This window comes from Hemiscyllium ocellatum, chromosome 3 (assembly GCF_020745735.1).
Source record: "Hemiscyllium ocellatum isolate sHemOce1 chromosome 3, sHemOce1.pat.X.cur, whole genome shotgun sequence".
Taxonomy (NCBI): Eukaryota; Metazoa; Chordata; class Chondrichthyes; order Orectolobiformes; family Hemiscylliidae; genus Hemiscyllium; species Hemiscyllium ocellatum.
The window spans coordinates 64,108,637-64,128,145 of record NC_083403.1 but is presented as its reverse complement, the minus strand read 5'-3'; the positions used below and the strand labels follow the sequence as shown (position 1 = coordinate 64,128,145).

The following is a 19,509-nucleotide window of genomic DNA, read 5'->3' as shown; positions in this document are numbered from 1 at the left end:
TCAGCTGTATTCAAACTTCACTCAGTGACTGCAACAAAGCAATCCCCTTAGTGCACCTCAGCTTTCCTCTTCTTAGGAGCCCTGCCAACTTTCCACTTTTGCATGTCTACACATGACGTGCTTTCAGTTTTATCTTTTGCCAGTTGGTTACTTACATACTGTAATTTACTAGTTCCTGCCAACTCCAGAAAATAACATTAATGGCAAGCAGGTGGGTTCAATGTTGTTTGGGTCTGGGCTGTTATCTCTCATTGAGAGGAAAAGATCAGCTTCTAATATTTCCTGTCAATTGCAACACACAGATGTTATATGACTAATGTACGGGAAATTCCTTTTATTACCCAGTAAAATGATATAAACATAAGTTCAATTAGGGGTCTTACTCTCACTGATGATTTACTGCAAATGAAATAGCAACAAGGGAAAGGTTAAAACATCCAAAGCTGAGCAATTACTGTTGGTGAAATATTTCCTGAAGTCTCAAAAGATATGCTTTATTTTAATTAGAGCTAAAGAAAATTGACATAACAGGAATGAAGGTTGCACAGTTCAGTTTTATCCTGCCACTATGTTTAAGCATGATGGCTATTATTTCATACAAAATGACTTTGGTCTGTACTTGCACCCTTATGGAATGGCTGGAATTCTAAAAATTAATTCATGCAATGTGGGCATTATTGGTTAAGCCAGCATTTATTACACATCCTTATTTGTCCTTGAGAAGGTGATGATGAGCAGCCTTCTTGAATTACTACAGACCATTTGCTGAAGGTGGACATATAATGCCATTAAGGAGGGACTTCTAGGATTCTGACACAGTAAGACTGGAGGAATGGTGATATATTTCCAAGTCAGGACAGTGGTTGACTTGGTGGGGTCTTGCAGGTGATAGTGCTCCAACATATCTGCTGCACTTGGCCTTCTAGGTGCACATGGTTGTAGATTTGGAAGGATTTCTGCATGCATCCTGGGTAGATGGTATACACCTGTGTTACAGAATATCTATGGAGCAGGAAGTAGATGATTAGAGAAGTGATACCAATCAACTAGGTTGCTTTGAATTGGATGTTGTCAAATGTTGTTGAAGCTGCACTAATCCCGGCAAGTATGGTGCATTCCATCACACTACTGACTTGTACTTTGTAGATAGTGGAAAGATCTGGGGAGTCAGGAAGTCACTGCCTTATTGCTGGCCACTGGCCTATCTTGTAGCCACTATGCTCATGTGGTAGTCCAGTTGAACTTCTGGTCAATGGTAACACCCAGGATTTAATAGTGTGGGATTCAATGAGGAAAACACCATTGAATGTTAAAGGACAAGAATTAGATTCTCTCCTGCTGAAGACAACCATTGCCTGATGTATGTGTGGCGAAAATATTACTTGCCATTTTTCAGCATAACTGAAAATGTGTTGCTGGAAAAGCGCAGCAGGTCAGGCAGCATCCAAAGAGCAGGAGAATCGATGTTTCGGGCATGAGCCCTTCTTCTGGAAGAAGGGCTCATGCTCGAAACATCGATTCTCCTGCTCTTTGGATGCTGCCTGACATGCTGCGCTTTTCCAGCAACACATTTTCAGCTCTGATCTGCAGTATTTGCAGTCCTCACTTTCTCCTCGAAGATTTTTCAGCATAACCCTGGATAATGTCCAGGTCTTGCTGCATTTGGATGTGAAGTGCTTCAGAATCTGAGTAGTTATGAATGGTGCTGAACAATGTGGAGTAATCAGTGAACATTCCCACTTCTGACCTTATAAGAGAAACATAAACAGAGAAACAGAAAGAATAGAAGCAGGAGTAGGCCATTCAGCCTTTCAAACCTCTGCCATTTAATATTATCTTGGCCTAATGTTCTCACTTTCTGTCAATATCCTTTGAACCCTTTGGCCTTTCTGTCTATACCCTTTGAACCCTTTGTTCATGAAAACAATGGGTGTTCAGCCTCAACTGCTTTTTGTGACATAAAATTCCATAGGTTTGCCACCCTTTGAGTGAAGACGCTTCTCTTATTCTCAGTCCTAAATGGCCTACCTTGTATCCTTAATCGTGAACCATAATTCTGGTCCCTGGTCCTTGCTGCATTTGACCTGTTAGAACTTCATATGTTCCTATGAGATCACCACTCATTCTGTTCATACATCAGTCCTGCCATCCCAGGAATCAGCTTGGCAAATCTTTATTGCACTCCTTCCATAGACAGAACATCCTTCCTCAAATAAGGAGATGAAAAAGCACACCATATTCCAGGATTGGTCTCACCAAGGCCTTGTACAATTACAGCAAGACATCCTTTCTCTTGTACTCGAATCCTCTCACTAGGAAGATCAACATAGTATTTAGCTTCAACAACACTTGACAACATCCAATTCAAAGCAACCTGCTTGATTGGTATCACTTCTCTAAACATCTACTTCCTGCATCATAGATATTCAGTAACACAGGTGTGGACCATCTACCCAGGATGCATGCAGAAATCCTTCGACAGTGCTTTCCAAACCTACGACCATGAAGAAAGTGAGGACTGCAGATGCTGGAGATCAGAGCTGAAAATGTGTTGCTGGAAAAGCGCAGCAGGTCAGGCAGCATCCGAGGAGCAGGAGAGAGGGAGGAAGAGAGCTTCTTCAAGAAAGGCATCCTTGTAAGAAAATTCACAGTAGGTTAAAACCTTCTAGAAGAAAGTGAGGATGCCTTCCTTGAAGAAGCTCTCTTCCTCCCTCATCTGCAGTCCTCACTTTCTTCCAGAAGATTTTAACCTACTGCGAATCCTCTTACAAGGATGCCTTCCTTGAAGAAGCTCTCTTCCAAACCTACGACCATGTCCATCTCGAAGGCCAAGGGCAGCAGATACGTTGGAGCACTACCACCTGCAAGACCCCACCAAGTTAAACATTGGCCTGACTTGGAAATATATCACCATTCCTTCACTTCCTATCAGCTTTCTTTCAGCTATGGGGATACAATGGCACTCAGGTCTTGTTACACCACCCTCTTCCCGAATCTACCATTACTCAAGTAATAATCGGCCTTCCTGTTTTTGCCACCAAAGTGTATAATCTCACATTTAGATACATTAAACTTAATCTGTTATGGATTCACCCACTTTCTCAACTTGCAAAAATCACAGGAAATCATCTCAACATCTTCCTTTCAGTTCACCCTCCCAGACAGCTTTAGGTCATATGCAAACTTAAAAATATTTAGTTCTCTCATTAGACCGTTAATTTGTTACAGGGCAACTCCCATACCTGCGGTATCATTTTCTGCGGTTTCAATTACCCACAGTTTCCCGTGGCCCAAACATATAAAAGGGAACTTTACAGAACCAGGAATCAGGAGGCTTCCCATTTAAATGAATGGGTACGCTCTTCCCTGCAGTTTCAGCCTTCTACGGTAGGTCCTGGGACATGTCCCCCGTGGGTACGGGAGGACTACTATATAAAGATATATCAATAATAGCTGGGGTCCAAGTCCTGTTTCCTCTAACACTCCCTTAGTCATTGCCAACCAAGAGGAAAAAAGCTTTATTTATTCCTACTCTTTGTTTCCTATCTGCCAGCCAATTCTGTATCTATGTCAGTATTCTAGCCCAAACCCATGCACTTTTATTTTATGTGCCAATCTCTTATGTAGGGCCTTACTGAAAGCTTTCTGAAAGTCTAGGTAAACCGCATTCACTGGTTCCTCATTATCAATTCTAATTGTCACATTCTTGAAAATTTCTAGTCAATTTGCCAAGCTTATTTTCCCTTTCATAAATCCATGTTGACTTTATTCCACAACTGTTTTCCAGGTGCCTAGTCATTAAATCTTTTAAGATGGCCTCTAGCATTTTTCCTCCTATCGATGTCAGACTACCTTTTCTATAATTCTTCATTTTCTCTCCCTCCTTTTTCAATACTGGGCTTACATTAGCTTCCAATCTGTAGCAACTCTTCCAGAATCCATACAATCTTGAAAGATGACGACCAATGCATTGATTATTTCTAATACACTTCCTTTAGAAGGATATATATTTTCAGCTGGGGATTTATCAGCTTTTATTCAGCGGATGGTGGTAGAGGGTTGCTTTTCAGACTGGAGGCCTATGACCAGTGGAGTGCCACAAGAATTGGTGCTGGATCCACTACTTTTCATCATTTATATAAATTATTTGGATGTGAGTGTATGAGGTATACTTAGTAAGTTTGCAGATGACACCACAATTGGAGGTGTAGTGGATAGCAAAGAAGTTTACCTCAGATTACAACTGGATTTTGATCAGATGGGCCAATAGGCTGAGGAATGGCAGGTGGAGTTTAATTTAGACAAATATGAGGTGCTGCATTTTGGGAAAGCAAATCTTAGCAGGACTTATACACTTAATGATAAGGTCCTAGGGAATGTTGCTGAACAAAGAGACCTTGGAGTGCAGGTTCATAGTTCCTTGAAAGTAGAGTCACAAGTAGATAGGATCGTGAAGAAGACATTTGGTATGCTTTCCTTTATTGGTCATGGCATTGAGTACAGGAGTTGGGTGGACATGTTGCAGTTGTACAGGACATTGATTAGGCCACTTTCAGAATACTCTGGTCTCCTTCCTACTGGAACGATGTTGTGAAACTTGAAAGGGTCAAAAAAGATTTACAAGGATGTTACCAGGGTTGAAGAATTTGAACAATAAGGAGAGGATGAGTAGGCTGGGGCTGTTTTTCCTAGAGTGTTGAAGACTGAGGGGTGACCTTATAGAGGTTATAAAATCATGAGGGGCATGGATAGGATAAATAGACAAAGTCCTTTCCCTGGGTTGGGGGGAGTCCAGAACTAGAAGGTATAGGTTTAGGGTGAGAGGGGAAAGATATAAAAGAGATCTAAGGGGCAACATTTTCACACAGAGGGTGGTAAGTGTATGGACAGAGCTGCCAGAGGAAAAGGTGGAGGTTTTCACATTTTTTGTGCCAGATAGGAATGAACAATTGTTGCAATCTCCATATGCATCTCAATGTTTGTTATTGGCTATTCACTATCATCTATTTAAGCAACATTTCTGAATTTATCATAGACAGTTTGTGTGTCAAACCATCATAGTTTCTCTTATTTAGATTCAGGACCCTGCTCTTGGAATCAACTACATCACTCTCCATCTTTACAAAGAATTCTACCATATCATTCTCACTCTACACTAAGAGATCTTGCATAGCTAGATTGTGAATTATTCATTTCTGATTGCACAATACCCAATCTATGATGGCCTGTTCTCTAGTTGGTTCCTCAATGTATTGATCCAGAAAAGATAATTACTGCAATATAAGAGTTTTAAAAAATCTTAAATCAGCAAGTTTTAATTGAAGAGTTCAGCTTCCATGAGAATTTGTAAAAACTTCATTAATGCCTTTTGTAGGTTAGTGGAAAGTGTTGGCAACCTGGCATTGCCTGTCACCAGTAGCATAATGGCAGAGCAGCACAAAGTTATGTTGCCCATGGCATACTGCTGACATGGCTGACACTCCCTCACACATGCAACAGCATTCCCTCACCCTAGTCATCTTCCAGATACTAGGAAATGCAGTTAACCCGTTCTTACCTATATAGCATGTGAACACTCTCTGTCCCCACTGCCCACTGTAGACCTGCATGTCATTGCCCAATCGAGAGACAAGCAATCAAAAATTCCAATGATGGGTTTTTATTTACAGTCAACAACCATGAGCACAAATAAAACAACAGACATTCCAAAAAGAAATCTCAGTGCAACTTAGACATAGAGTCAAGGAGACATACAGCACAGAAACAGACCCCTTTGGTCCAACTCTGACCAGATATCCCAACCTAATCTAATTTTGCTTGCCAGCATTTGGTCCATATCCCTCTAAACCCTTCCTATTCATATACCCATTCAGATACCTTTTAAATGTTGTAATTGTATCAGCCTTCACCAATTTCTCTGGCAGCTCATTCCATACATGCACCACCCCCTGCATGTTATCCCTCAGGTCCCTTTAAAATCTTTCCCTCTCACCCTAACCTACGCCCTCTAGTTCTGGACTCCTGAACCCCAGAAAAAAGACATTGTCTATTTATCTTATCCATGCCCCTCATGATTGTATAAACCTCTACAAGGTTACTCCTCAGCATTTGACTCTTCAGGGAAAACAGCCCCAGACTATTCAGCTCAAACCCTGGCAACATCCTTGTAAATCTTTTGAATGTAAGATTCAGCTTATGGTTCTACACCAGGGTGAATGATTCTTATGAAATACATTCCGTTTCTTAAAAATATCTCTCCGTGGGTAAATCCTCCAACCTGCAGAAAAACAAGATTAATTCTATAAAACTTTGTGTATCCACTGTCTCGACTGGTGTTTTATTTGACGCACATACAGATATGTAAACAATGGAATTCTAACTGCATGCTTCTTAAATGCAAAATGGGACATTTTTGCTCTTATTTTAGCCTGGGTATTTTACTGATCATCCTTGTTTCTTTGATAATGGCTGACCCGTGCTATAATTATCACTCACATTTTGTCCAGCTGTTTGTTGATATCCTCATCCTTTTCATAGTCTTCACACAACTGTGCTACCAGAGTTCCATATGTGAGAATAAAGAGTTCAGTACTCTGCAGGTTAATGACAACACATTAGGAAAGTAATTGGACAAGTAAACAAAATGTTTATACATCATCTTTAGATGCAATTATTATCACACTACATACCAAATTGTTCTATACATAATAAAGAGAATGTTTCTTTGCCCATTGGTTAAAGACATGGTTTGGAAAGGTTTTGCACTTTCGGCATCCAGTGTCAGAATTGATTATGGATTAGAGTGATGTTTGAAAAGCACAGCACTTCAGGCAGCATCCAAGGAACTTGGAAATTGACGTTTCGAGCAAAAGCCCTTCTTCTGGAAAGAGGCAGAGTACCTGAAGGGTGGAGAGATTAATGAGAGGAGGGTGGGGGTGGGGAGAAAGTAGCACAGAGTACAATTGGTGAATGGGGGTGGGATGAAAGTGATAAGTCAGAGAGGAGGGTGGAGTGGATAGGTTGAAAGGAAGATAGGCAGGTAAGTCAAGTCATGGGGACAGTGCTAAGCTGGTGGAAGGGGAAATGAGAAAACTGGTGAAATCCACATTGATGCCCTGGGTTGAAGTGTTCTGAGGTGGAAGATGAGGCATTCTTCCTCCAGGCATTGGGTGCTGAGGGAGCGGTGGTGAAGGACGCCCAGGACTCCATGTCTTCAGTTGAGTGGGAGGGGGAGTTGAAATGTCGGGCCACGGGGCGGTGTGGTTGATTGGTGCAGGTGTCCCAGAGATGTTCCCTAAAGTGCTCTGCTAGGAGGCGTCCAGTCTCCCCAATGTAGAGGAGACTGCATCGGGAGCAACGGATACAATAAATGATGTTGGTGGATGTGCAGGTAAAACTTTGATGAATGTGGAAAATTCCTTTTGGGCCTTGGATGGAGGTGAGGGAGGAGGTGTGGGTGCAGGTATTGCAATTCCTGTGGTGGCAGGGGAAGGTCCCAGGATGGGAGGATGGGTTGGAGGGGGGCGTGGACCTGACCAGGTATCCACGGAAGGAACGGTCTTGGCAGAAGGTGGAAAGGGGTGGGGAGGGAAATACATCCCTGGTGGTGGGGTCCGTTTGGAGATGGCGGAAATGTCGTCGGTTGATTTGGTTTATGTGAAGGTTGGTGGGGTGGAAGGTGAGCACCAACTCCCACAGCTACCTGGATTACACCTCTTCCCACCCTACATCATGCAAAAATGCCATTCCGTATTCCCAATTCCTCCGCCTCTGCCGTATCTGCTCCCAGGAGGACCAGTTCCACCACAGAACACACCAGATGGCCTCCTTTAGAGAATGCAATTTCCCTTCCCACGTGGTTAAAGATGCCCTCCAACGTATCTCGTCCACATTCCCTGCCTCCGCCGTCAGACCCTGCCCCTCCAACCGTAACAAGGACAGAACCCCCGGTGCTCACTTTCCACCCTACCAACCTTTGCATAAACCAAATCATCTGACGACATTTCCGCCACCTGCAAACAGACCCCACCACCAGGAATGTATTTCCCTTCCCACCCCTTTCCGCCTTCCACAAAGACCATTCCCTCCGTGACTACCTGGTCAGGTTCAAGCACCCAACAACCCACCCTCCCATCCTGGCACCTTCCCCTGCCACTGCAGGAATTGCAAAACCTGCGCCCACACCTCCTCCCTCACCTCCATCCAAGGCCCCAAAGGAGTCTTCCACAAAGGGCGGCATGGTAGCACAGTGGTTAGCACTGCTGCCTCACAGCGCTAGAGACCCGGGTTCAATTCCCGCCTCAAGCGACTGACTGTGTGGAGTTTGCACATTCTCCCTGTGTCTGTGTGGGTTTCCTCCAGGTGCTCCGGTTTCCTCCCACAGTCCAAAAAGGTGCAGGTTTGATGAATTGGCCATGCTAAATTGCCCGTAGTGTCGGGGAATGGGTCTGGGTGGGTGCGCTTCAGCGGGTTGGTGTGTACTTGTTGGGCCGAAGGGCCTGTTTCCACACTGTAAGTAATCTATCCATCAAAGTTTTACCTGCACATTCACTAATATCATTTATTGTATCCGTTGCTCCTGATGCAGTCTCCTCTACATTGGGGAGACTGGACGCCTCCTAGCAGAGCACTTTAAGAACATCTCCGGGACATCCGCACCAATCAACCACACCACCCTGTAGCCCAACATTTCAACTCCCCCTCCCACTCTGCTGAGGACATGGAGGTCCTGGGCCTCCTTCACTGCCGCTCCTTCACCACCCAACGCCTGGAGGAAGAATACCTCATCTTCCACCTCGGAACACTTCAACCCCAGTGCATCAATGTGGACTTCACCAGTTTTCTCATTTCCCCTCCCCCCACCTCACCCCAGTTCCAAACTTCCAGCTCAGCACTGTCCCCATGACTTGACCTACCTGCCTATCTTCCTTTCCACCTATCCACTCCACCCTCCTCTCTGGCTTATCACCTTCATCCCACCCCCATTTACCCGTTGCACTCTGTCCATGAATGTCTCGTGCTCTCAATGTAAGCAGACTATGGTTCCAGCCTGGTCTCCAGCTATTCCAACAAACATTTACTAAAGACAGCAGGACTGTACCAGAATTGCTGTGGATTTTGTGCCAACATGCTTTATGGGAAATGATGAGAATATTGAACAATGACTCAGCAGGCTGCTCTGCTGCATATCCGTCTATACCAATTAATTTTGAAACTGTTTGGTCAGACTGATGCAAAGTAAAACAGTGTAAATTATAACAAAAGCAAAAATTTTGGTCAGTGACACTCATTTTTTTTGTTTTTGGCAATGTTTGTCAATCACTATGACCTCATCAGTGTGAGACATATAGGGATTGTCTATATTTGGAAACAGTAACCATTGCTGACAAAACGTGATTCCACAGGAGTTAGATTACATGTTTTACTTTGCAAATTTGATAAAGTTGCCTAACCTATTGGATAATCCTGAATGAATTGCTACTTTTACCAATTTATTAAGCTATTTGTTCAGCCTTACCAAGGCTTCTTCAAGACTGCTGTTATCGACTTCATAGCACTTTCATTCAGACGGGCAATAGAGACAACATTCACACCACACCCTGAAGTCTATGCTGGAAGTTCTAACTTATTATGAAGTTTGAGCATCAGTTGTTTATTATTAGTAAGCTACAAAAGCTATATAATTATACTGGAAATCATTGCACCAGTCAATTTACTGGCTGGGAACAGAGCAGGTTTCCTGGCAACTCTTCCACAGAGCTGAGCTGGAAATTGTACCTTAAGATATTGTGTGATGCAGTTAGGCCTGCAGAGAGCAGCAGATATATTATAGAAGTGCCTTAAATAAACTAGTTTAAAAAATACATGGCATGAGCTGTTTTTTCAGGTAGATTTGAAGGAATTTGGCTTGGCTGCTCCATTTGGCTTGGCTGCAGAAGATGCTCAATGTATATTGTGCATATTTGTACCACGACATTCCCCTATGAAATCCTACGTACATCAGAGGACCAAACTTAAAACTAGGCTTCACCCTGAAATAGCAGACTCCTTGACTTCTCTTGTGAAGACCCCAAAGAAAATGGCAGCACCAACTTAAATACTAAGAGTGGGCTATTAAGTGCTGGATTACCATTGTCACTCATTAACTAATTTTACCGTATCCAGGCTATGAAAAGTTATCCTCAGAGCTATTATCAGATCCAGAAACTGGGATAAAATATTGAGTGAGAGAAAAGAATGAGCTTATGTACTGTAAAGGATTGTGTACAAGTGCACACTTGAATTTTGTTATAAAAACAACTCACTGCAAAATAAAACAAATGCTTGCCATTAACCAACCGATTTAAGTGAACCTATTGCAGATTTCACACATACCATGTGATGTGCTGAACCTGTAGGTGATGTCGATGGCAAATGCCAATTTTAAAGGACAGGAACATAACAGAACAGCTTCTTAATAAGGAACAGTTGAAGTGATATCCACGTTAAAACATTTTCTGTGACATCAACATGTATTAAGTGCTAGAAAAGCTAAAAGGTCTTAAAATTGATAAATCTCCTGGCCCCGATGGGATACATCCTAGAGTTCTGAACGAGGTGGCTGAGGAAATAACGGAGGCATTGGTTGAGATCTTTCAAAAGTCACTGGAGTCAGGGAAAGTCCCGGATGATTGGAAGATCGCTGTTGTATCGCCCTTGTTGAAGAAAGGATCAAGACAAAAGATGGAAAATTACAGGCCAATTAGCCTAACCCAGGTTGTTGGTAAATTCTAGAATCCATCATTAAGGATGAGGTTTCTAAATTCTTGGAAGAGCAGAGTCTGATTAGAATAAGTCAACATGGATTTAGTAAGGGGAGGTCGTGTCTGACAAACCTGTTGGAATTCTTTGAAGAGGTGACAAGTAGGTTAGACCAGGAAAACACATTGGATGTCGTCTATCTAGACTTCCAAATGGCCTTTGACAAGGTGCTACACGGGAGGCTGCTGAGCAAGGTGAAGGTCCATGATGTTTGAAGTGAGCTACTGGTATGGATTGAGGATTGGCTGTCTGACAGAAGGCAGAGAGTTGGGATAAACGGTTCTTTTTCGAAATGACAGCCAGTAACAAGTGGTGTCCCACAGGGTTCAGCGTTGGGGCCGCAGCTGTTCACATTATATACTAATGATATGGATGAAGAGACTGGGGGCAGTCGAGCGAAGTTTGTCGATGATACAAAGTTAGGTGGACAGGCAGGTAGTACTGAGGAAATGGGGAGGCTGCAGAAGGATCTAGACAGTTTAGGAGAGTGGTCCAGGAAATGGCTGATGGAATTCAACGTTAGCAAATGCGAGGTCTTGCACTTGGGAAAAAAGAATAAAAACATAGACTACTTTCTAAACGGTGAGAAAATTCGTAAAGCCAAAGTACAAAGGGATCTGGGAGTGCTAGTCGAGGATTCTCTAAAGGTAAACATGCAGGTTGAGTCCGTGATTAAGAAAGCGAATGCAATGTTGTCATTTATCTCAAGAGGCTTGGAATATAAAAGCACCGTTGTTCTACTGAGACTTTATAAAGCTCTGGTTAGGCCCCATTTGGAGTACTGTGCCCAGTTTTGGTCCCCACACCTCAGGAAGGACATACTGGCACTGGAGCATGTCCAGCGGAGATTCATATAGATGATCCCTGGAATGGTGGGTCTAACATACGAGGAACAGCTGAGGATCCTGGGATTGTATTCATTGGAGTTTAGAAGATTAAGGGGAGATTTAATAGAAACATACAAGATAATACATGGCTTGGAAAGGGTGGACACTAGGAAATTGTTTCCGTTAGGCGAGGAGACTAGGACCCGTGGACACAGCCTTAGAATTAGAGGGGGTCAATTCAGAACAGAAGTGCAGAGACATTTCTTCAGCCAGAGAGTGGTGGTCCTGTGGAATTCATTGCCGCAGAGTGCAGTGGAGGCCGGGACGCTAAATGTCTTCAAGGCAGAGATTGATAAATTCTTGATGTCACAAGGAATTAAGGGCTACGGGGAGAATGCTGGTAAGTGGAGTTGAAATGCCCATCAGCCATGATTAAATGGCGGAGTGGACTCGATGGGCCGAATGGCCTTACTTCCACTCCTATGTCTTATGGTCTTATGGTCTTAAGTACTGAGCCTAAAGGAAGTTGGTACAAGTTATGATAATCTATTTATTCAACAGCAATGTTTGAGAAATACAAACTACTTCAGTTTATTCATTTGAAGATGAATCAATAGTACAAATGGTTTAGATTTGTACTATTGATTCATCTTCAATAGTACAAATGGTTTAGATTTGTTACATGTGAATAAATGTGCAAACCAATCATTGAGGGGAGGTCTGCATAATGATTTAGCCATACTACAGGCAGTCATTATCCAAACATAGATGTGAGTTGTGCATTGGGACCCTGGAGAATCACCACTGTAGCAGACTCTGAGGGAATTGCTTGGGAATCTACTGGGCAATTCTCTTATGCATGGAATCCTCTAAAAGTAACCTTTTAAATCAGAGAATTCAGAAGGTTCCATTGAAGTTATGTAAATACAGTACAACCTCGATTATCCAAACATCAACTATCCGCATTTCGGATTATCCAAACAAGATCTCAAGGTCCCGTGAAAATGGCATTAGGCAACTTTGCATTCAGTTATCAGTTAAACATCACCAGATAACCGAGACCTGTTCGATAACCAGCACTCAATTACTGCTTGTTTACAATCAGATCAGTTATCCAAACAATCAGTTATCCAAACAAAATAGTCCTCACTTGTCTCATTCAGATAATCGAGGTTGTGCTGTAGTTATTCAGAGGTGAGACAACTAAACATCTAACGTAACTTCTGAGTAATTATTAAACTGACCTCCCAACTTAATTCACACACCAACCTAACGACAACTCCCCCAAGACTCCCTACAGCCCCCAACCCTGACCAATACACCATGTATTCCCAGGACCCAATACCCTACTCACCCCCTAGGACCCAAACATCTGCACACACCTCCCCCAACTCTCTCCTTTCATTGGCACTGGCCCAAGCTCCCTTTCCCGGTGCCAAACATAAACCCCTTCCTGTGCCCAGGACCTCCCACCCTCTCTCCAATGCCCACCAGTCCATAGACACCCCTTCTCCTCACTTACCCACTAGTATCTACCCCACTTTTTGTCCTGACAATATCACCTAGGAAGGGACATGTCCTAGCCACAATGAACCTGATATTTCCCACCGAGCCAACCTATCCTAAACACTGCATCACGCACCCGGCCTCTTTGCCATCTGGCTCACTACACCTTACCCCTACCACTTAGCATTCTACCTACCTAGCATCCTTTCTATCTGAAATCCTACCCCCATGACACTCTACCCCTTATTACTTAGCACTCTATACACTTTGCCATCTACACTCCTGGTTCCTTATCTACCTGGTATCCTACCCCTGACTAATCTGGCACCCTATCCACCTGCCACTCTGGCACTCTAACCTCACATTTACTTGTGTACTTAAAATGTAAAATGGCTGTCCTGTTGGCCCTTTAAATCATAGAATTTGATCACAGACTACTGTGAGGAAGGAGCTGTGGTCTGCCTTTCCCAGAATGGTCTCCACTTCAAGGCGCCTTTCAGAATGAAAGTACAGCACTGATGGGGCCCTGATTGGAATCTTCTTAACATTACGAAGGTGAAATGAGGTGACAATCTGCATGTGATTTACACACCTTGGAAAATCCGGTCTGTAGCTTTTGAATGGAAACTTGACAGGTATTTATGGAGAGAAAATTGGTTTTACAATTTGTCTGAACACTGATTGCTCCCTCTTTCCCGAATCCATGTGGGAAAACTTTCAAATGGCTGAATGACAAGAAAAGTGAAGAAAGAACAAACAGAAATGCTGCATTTGCTTCTGGGAATAAACAGAAGTTTGCCTTTTGAACAAATAGAAATTTACAATCAATGGATGGTAACATTAGTCAGTTCACAACAATTGGAACCAGGTTTCAATAGAATCCAATGCTGAATTGATGTACCATGCTGAAGAGTCCTCCTGCTCAATGTTCTCATATTCATCCTCAGAAGACTGTTGATGTCTTCCCAACTCTTCAGTGTCCATCATATTTCTTCTTTGCCTGGAGCAGGGCCCAATGTGCAGGGATCATTGTGCACACTCTGTCTGGAGTATACTGCACAGCACCACAACCTAACCCTTGGCACCTCCTCTCAGAACAATCCATGCATTTGACTCATCTTCAGGAGGCTTATTGTTTGTTGCACATTGGCCCTGTTGGAATAACGAGCTGCATTGTATTAATGCCCACTATCAGCCAGAGGCTTGCATAACACATTCATCAGCCCAAGTTGTAGATGGTAGTCTTTGTTTCCCAGTAGCCATCCTTCTAATTAATCCAACAGTTGAAATGAAACATGAATCTGAGACTTATTGAGGATTGTATTATTAAACTGGGGAGGGTTCAGAAAGATTTACCAGGATATTGCCAGAAATGGAAGGTCTGAGGTATAAAAATAGTCTAGTGCTTTTTTCACTGGAGTGTAGGAGGTTGAGAGGTGGGCTTACAGAGATTTATAAAATCATGAAGGGCATAGATAAGCGATGGTCTTTTCCCTAAGGTTGGGGAGTTTAAAGCTAGGGGGCATATTTTTAAGGTGAGAGGAGGAAGATTTAAAAAGGACATGAGGGGCAGCTCTTTTATACAAAAAGTGGCTCTTATGTGCCAGAGGAAGTGTTGGATTTGGGTATAATCACAACATTTAGAAGAAATTTGGACAGGTATATTTGGGGCCGCACGGCTCAGTGGTTAGTACTGCTGCCTCACAGCACCAGGGACGGGGGTTAAATTCCAGCCTCGGATGACTGTCTGTGTGGAGTTTGCACATTCTCCCTGTATCTGCGTGGGTTTCCTCTTGGAGCTCTAATTTCCTCTCACAATCCAAAGATGTGCAGGTTAGGTGAATTGACCATGCTAAATTGCCCGTAGTGTTCAGGGATGTTTAGTTTAGGGGTAAATGTAGAGCAATGGGTTTGGGTGGGATACTCTTTGGAGGGCCAGTGTGAACTTGTAGGGCCAAAGGTTCTGTTTTCATGCTATAGGGCTTCAATGAAATGAATAGGAAAGGTTTTTGGTGTAAGGGATAAACACAGGTAGATGGAACTAGCTTAGTTTGGGAACATGATTGGCGTAATCTAGTTAGACTGCAGGGTCTTCTTCGACATTGTATGACTCCATGACTCTATGATATAATCAGCATAGAAACTTCCAGTGTAATTGGTACGTACCTCTAAGATGTGGTACCAATTATCACAGACTTGTACATTATGAAATGGAACCATTTTCTATTGATGAAGTTAGCCACATTATGATATGGTTCTCTCAATGTGTATAATCTATTGTGCCCAGAACCTGGAGAAAACCAGCTGTTTCAGTAAAGTATTCAACACAGGCTGCAGCACTGGCCATCATCTCAGAAAAACGAGATGAAGAGTTATGATCTGGCACAAATTGTATCAGCAACAGCCTTGATACATTTGTGGGCCCAGGTTGTGAGATCCCACGCAGGTCCCTGTGGATCTTTGGAAGCAGACATTTGCAGAAGGATTTAGCACAGCTGTCATCTTGGCATCCATTGAAATAAGATGGCCACCTACACCTTCAAGTCACAGATCCTGCTGCAGCAGTTGATGTAGTTCTGTGATGGTGTTCCAAGATATCCTCAGAGTGTGGCAGCAATGCGCCTCATTTGTCTGGAGAAAATGTCATCGAGGATAGACACTGAGCCTCCCATACCCCATCTACATCCTATGGGAACATTCAGTTGTGGCTTCTTAATGTGGAAGCTGTTCAGCAGCTTCTTGCTCAAATGATCCTTATGGGGAATTTCAGAAACAGAACAGGTGCTTAGGAATATAAGCAGTCAATATCTGCATCGTACATATATGGCATTTGCTATAGTCCTTCATACCGTGGGGCATAGAGAACTCTGACCAGGAGGACCATAGAATACAAGGAAATGGACCTTTAACAGAGTGCACCTTATCAACAGCCCACTCTGCAGCATCAGTAAAGGAGGATACTGTAACTGTGGTAGGGTTACTTGCCGCCATACTCTTCTCCATCCATTACATCACCCAAGGAAGGCATTTTGTCAAATACTCACAGTCCTAGGTGACAGGAAAGCAGGTCCACAGCCTCGTGTAGATAATCATCCTTGTCAAAAGTGGCCCACAGGTGACACTTTAAAAGTTTCCTGTGATCACTTCGGCTTCATAGAAATGAATAGGATCAATATATAATGGCCAATAATGTGGAGATTGCTTGTGGCCAGAATTTGTGCTTGACATAGATTGTCACTGTATGCGTTTTACATGCAGAAATCTATGATGTCTTACTATCTTTATTATTATCTTGAATCTTCACTGCGTAAGTGCCTGATGAATGCAATTGCTCTTTGAAAGACTATGTATTACTCACAAGCAGAACCTGCATCTTTAGACAGAAAAGATACACTCTGCCCACTCTCATTGTGATTGAAGCCAGTCTGGTCTTCTTTTGCATATTTGTGATCTGCATAAGGATGGAACGCAATATAAGTTGCACTTAGCAGACTCAGTTGCAGGCTCAGCCTGGTCATTCAGTTGAAGACCCGAAACCTTCATTGTTCCTTTCTTTATAACATTTCCTGACAAACTCATCAGTACTGAGCTTCCCCACATTCCCACTAACCCTTTCGTTCAAGTCTCCCAGTCACAGGCCTGCAGTTTAGTTGCAGCAATGACCCTAATGCATTATAATCCTGTTGACATCAGTGTGCAGTTCACTGTCAATGACCTTCCAGTATTCTATGGGTCTTTCATTTCACTATTTCCCACTTTTAAACCTTGAGTTCCCAGCCCAACACATTTATTTTCTTCTCTATACTACCCAGCATGCAGCTTCCAATCCCCAGAATTGACTTCCCCAACTTGTTCACCACAACATAGGCCCCTGACAACTCCTTTGAACTTTCAGTGAACAAACCCCTGGACCGATCATTACTGATTTGGAAAGACAGTCCAACTAACCTCTAAGTAAAAAGTGAGGTCTGCAGATGCTGGAGATCACAGCTGAAAACGTGTTGCTGGTTAAAGCACAGCAGGTTAGGCAGCATCCAAGGAACAGGAAATTCGACGTTTCGGGCCAGAGCCCTTCATCAGGAAATCTGATGAAATCATTTCCTGATGAAGGGCTCTGGCCCGAAACGTCGAATTTCCTGTTCCTTGGATGCTGCCTAATCTGCTGTGCTTTAACCAGCAACACATTTTCAGCCAACTAACCTCTGACCAAGCTCAGTTTCTGCACAGCTCCCTGACTGATTTACCATCAATTCTCTGACTTGTTGCCCTGGAATTGTGGGACTAACAATGGCCCACTACCTGAAGGCCTTGACCTTGGACAATTCAAGCAGCCAGTTAACCGTGTCCTGCTCCCAGACTAAGTTTGGACAATGGCCCTAGCTAACTATGACTGGCTCCCCTGATATTTTTTAATTCATTCACAGGATGAGGGTGTTGCTGGATAGGCCAGCATTTAATTGCCTGTCTCTAATTGCCCAGGGCAATTAAGATCAACAATGTGACTCTAGATCCCATGTAGGCCAGACCAAGTAAGAATGGCAGTTTCTATCCCTAAAGGATATTGGTGAACCAAATGGGCTTTTCTGACAATCGACAATAGATTCATGGTCATCATTAGACTTGTAATTCCAGCATTGCTTTTATTGAGTTTAAATTCCACCATCTGCTGAGATTGTATTCAAACCCAGGTGCTGAGAATATTACCTGGCTCACTGCATTAACAGTCCAATGATAATACCACTAGGCCATTGCCTCCCCTTAAGATTGATGACTACCCTTCATGACTGGACTGAGGACTACATTGCTTAGACTTTGAGACATGGCCATTTGGTTGAGTACATACAGTACATTTGCTGCATAAGCCTTTGGCACGTGCTATAGGTGTGGCATTGATCTAGCACCGTACACCAACATGTCTGCCTTCTGGACTGATCATTGCTGGTAAATGCAACAAACTGCCTGGCTTTGTATTTGTGCTAAAAGCTGAGGCAAGTCAGAGGCTCTTTGAAGGTGTAATTTGAATGAGGCAGCAATGCACAAAAATGCAAGGAGAGTTCTGTGAGATTTGAACTGAGTTCAAAGTGAGTGAATGCAAAAACAGAGAAAGCTAAGAACTCTAAGATGCACTCTGCTCCAATCCATGAGTTGGGTACCTATCCTTGTCACAAAGTGGTCTGGCAGTAGCATTGCAATGAAAGCCGTCACTGTCCTCCAAAGTGAAGCATTGCAGCAATGAGTTGTCGTATAAGTGAATCAGAGATGTACCATGAGGATATGGTGGGGCCGGTACATGGCCAGTGCAAACCTCTGTGGATAAAGGATACAGCCCAGAGGAGCAAGTGGCAATCTGGACCTGCTGTAACTTTCATGCTGGGAATTGTCACCATCAAGTTTCTCTGCCTGGGAAAATAACAAGCTGCAAATAAAGGAGGCAATGATGAGACATTAATGCAGGTAAATTAGTCTCTCAGCACTCACGAGTGAGATTATAATCTTGCCATTAAATCCTTAGGGGAAAAATTGGTAATTTTCTCTCAATGTCAAGAGTCTTCTTTTTCCAAAGTTGCAATATTTTCCCAATTGACTTTCCATTGTTGACATCGGTCAAGTACTGGAAAGATTTTACATATTATATTGATGACACAGTTGGCTGAAGGTTGGGAAAAGCAATTGATGAGCTACAGCTGCCAAATATCTGCTCTGACCATACAGACCAGAAATTGTATTGCTTGGTTTCTCAGAGAGGGAGAAGGCAATTGGATGTGGCATAAAACATTTAAAATGCTTTTTATGTTCAGTTATGGAATGTTGGCATCACTGGTTAAGCTGCCACCTGCCATCCTTCCCTAAGTGCCCAGATGTTAAGAGCAACCCACATTTCCTTGAGTCTGGAGTCACACCTTGGTCAGACTGCGTAAGGATGGCAGACTTCGTTCTCTAAATCAGAATCAGATTGGCTTTTACAAAAATCAAAACCGATTATATCATCATCATTGGGCCAGCTCTCTATTCCAGACATTTACGGAATTCAAGTTTTGGGTTCATGTCCCCAGGACATTAGCCTGGGGTTCTGGATTGCTAGTCAAGTGGCATTAGCAATACACACCATCTCCCTCATATGTGACCTGGTACCAAGTCTTTTTTAAACAATCCTGGTGAAGCTACTTGAGAATTTGTACTGCATTAATAATCAGAAGAGAAAAATCAAGCAAGTTGTGTTTTTAGTAACATAAAAGTGCAAGGAATTAAAGGTGGTTTTCACTCAATTGGGAGATTCTGAAAGCAACTTTTAAAACTTGAATGAAAATTTTGAAAACACATTCTTGACATTGAAATTCTAGATTTTTCATTTTCATTTTGTTTTCCCAACTTTATC

The 19,509-nt window shown here is 43.0% G+C and overlaps 1 protein-coding gene across 7 annotated transcripts in view; it reads right to left on the bottom strand.

Moving 5' to 3' along the window:
• LOC132832539 (trafficking protein particle complex subunit 3-like) overlaps positions 1 to 19,509 on the bottom strand; it is a 196,706-nt gene that overhangs the window by 158,237 nt on the left and 18,960 nt on the right. For all 7 annotated transcript variants that reach the window (XM_060850660.1, XM_060850644.1, XM_060850652.1 and 4 more), the window contains exon 2: positions 6,496 to 6,593. In XM_060850660.1, coding sequence (XP_060706643.1) covers positions 6,496 to 6,593 — 98 coding nt within the window. The remainder of the gene's footprint in view (positions 1 to 6,495; positions 6,594 to 19,509) is intronic.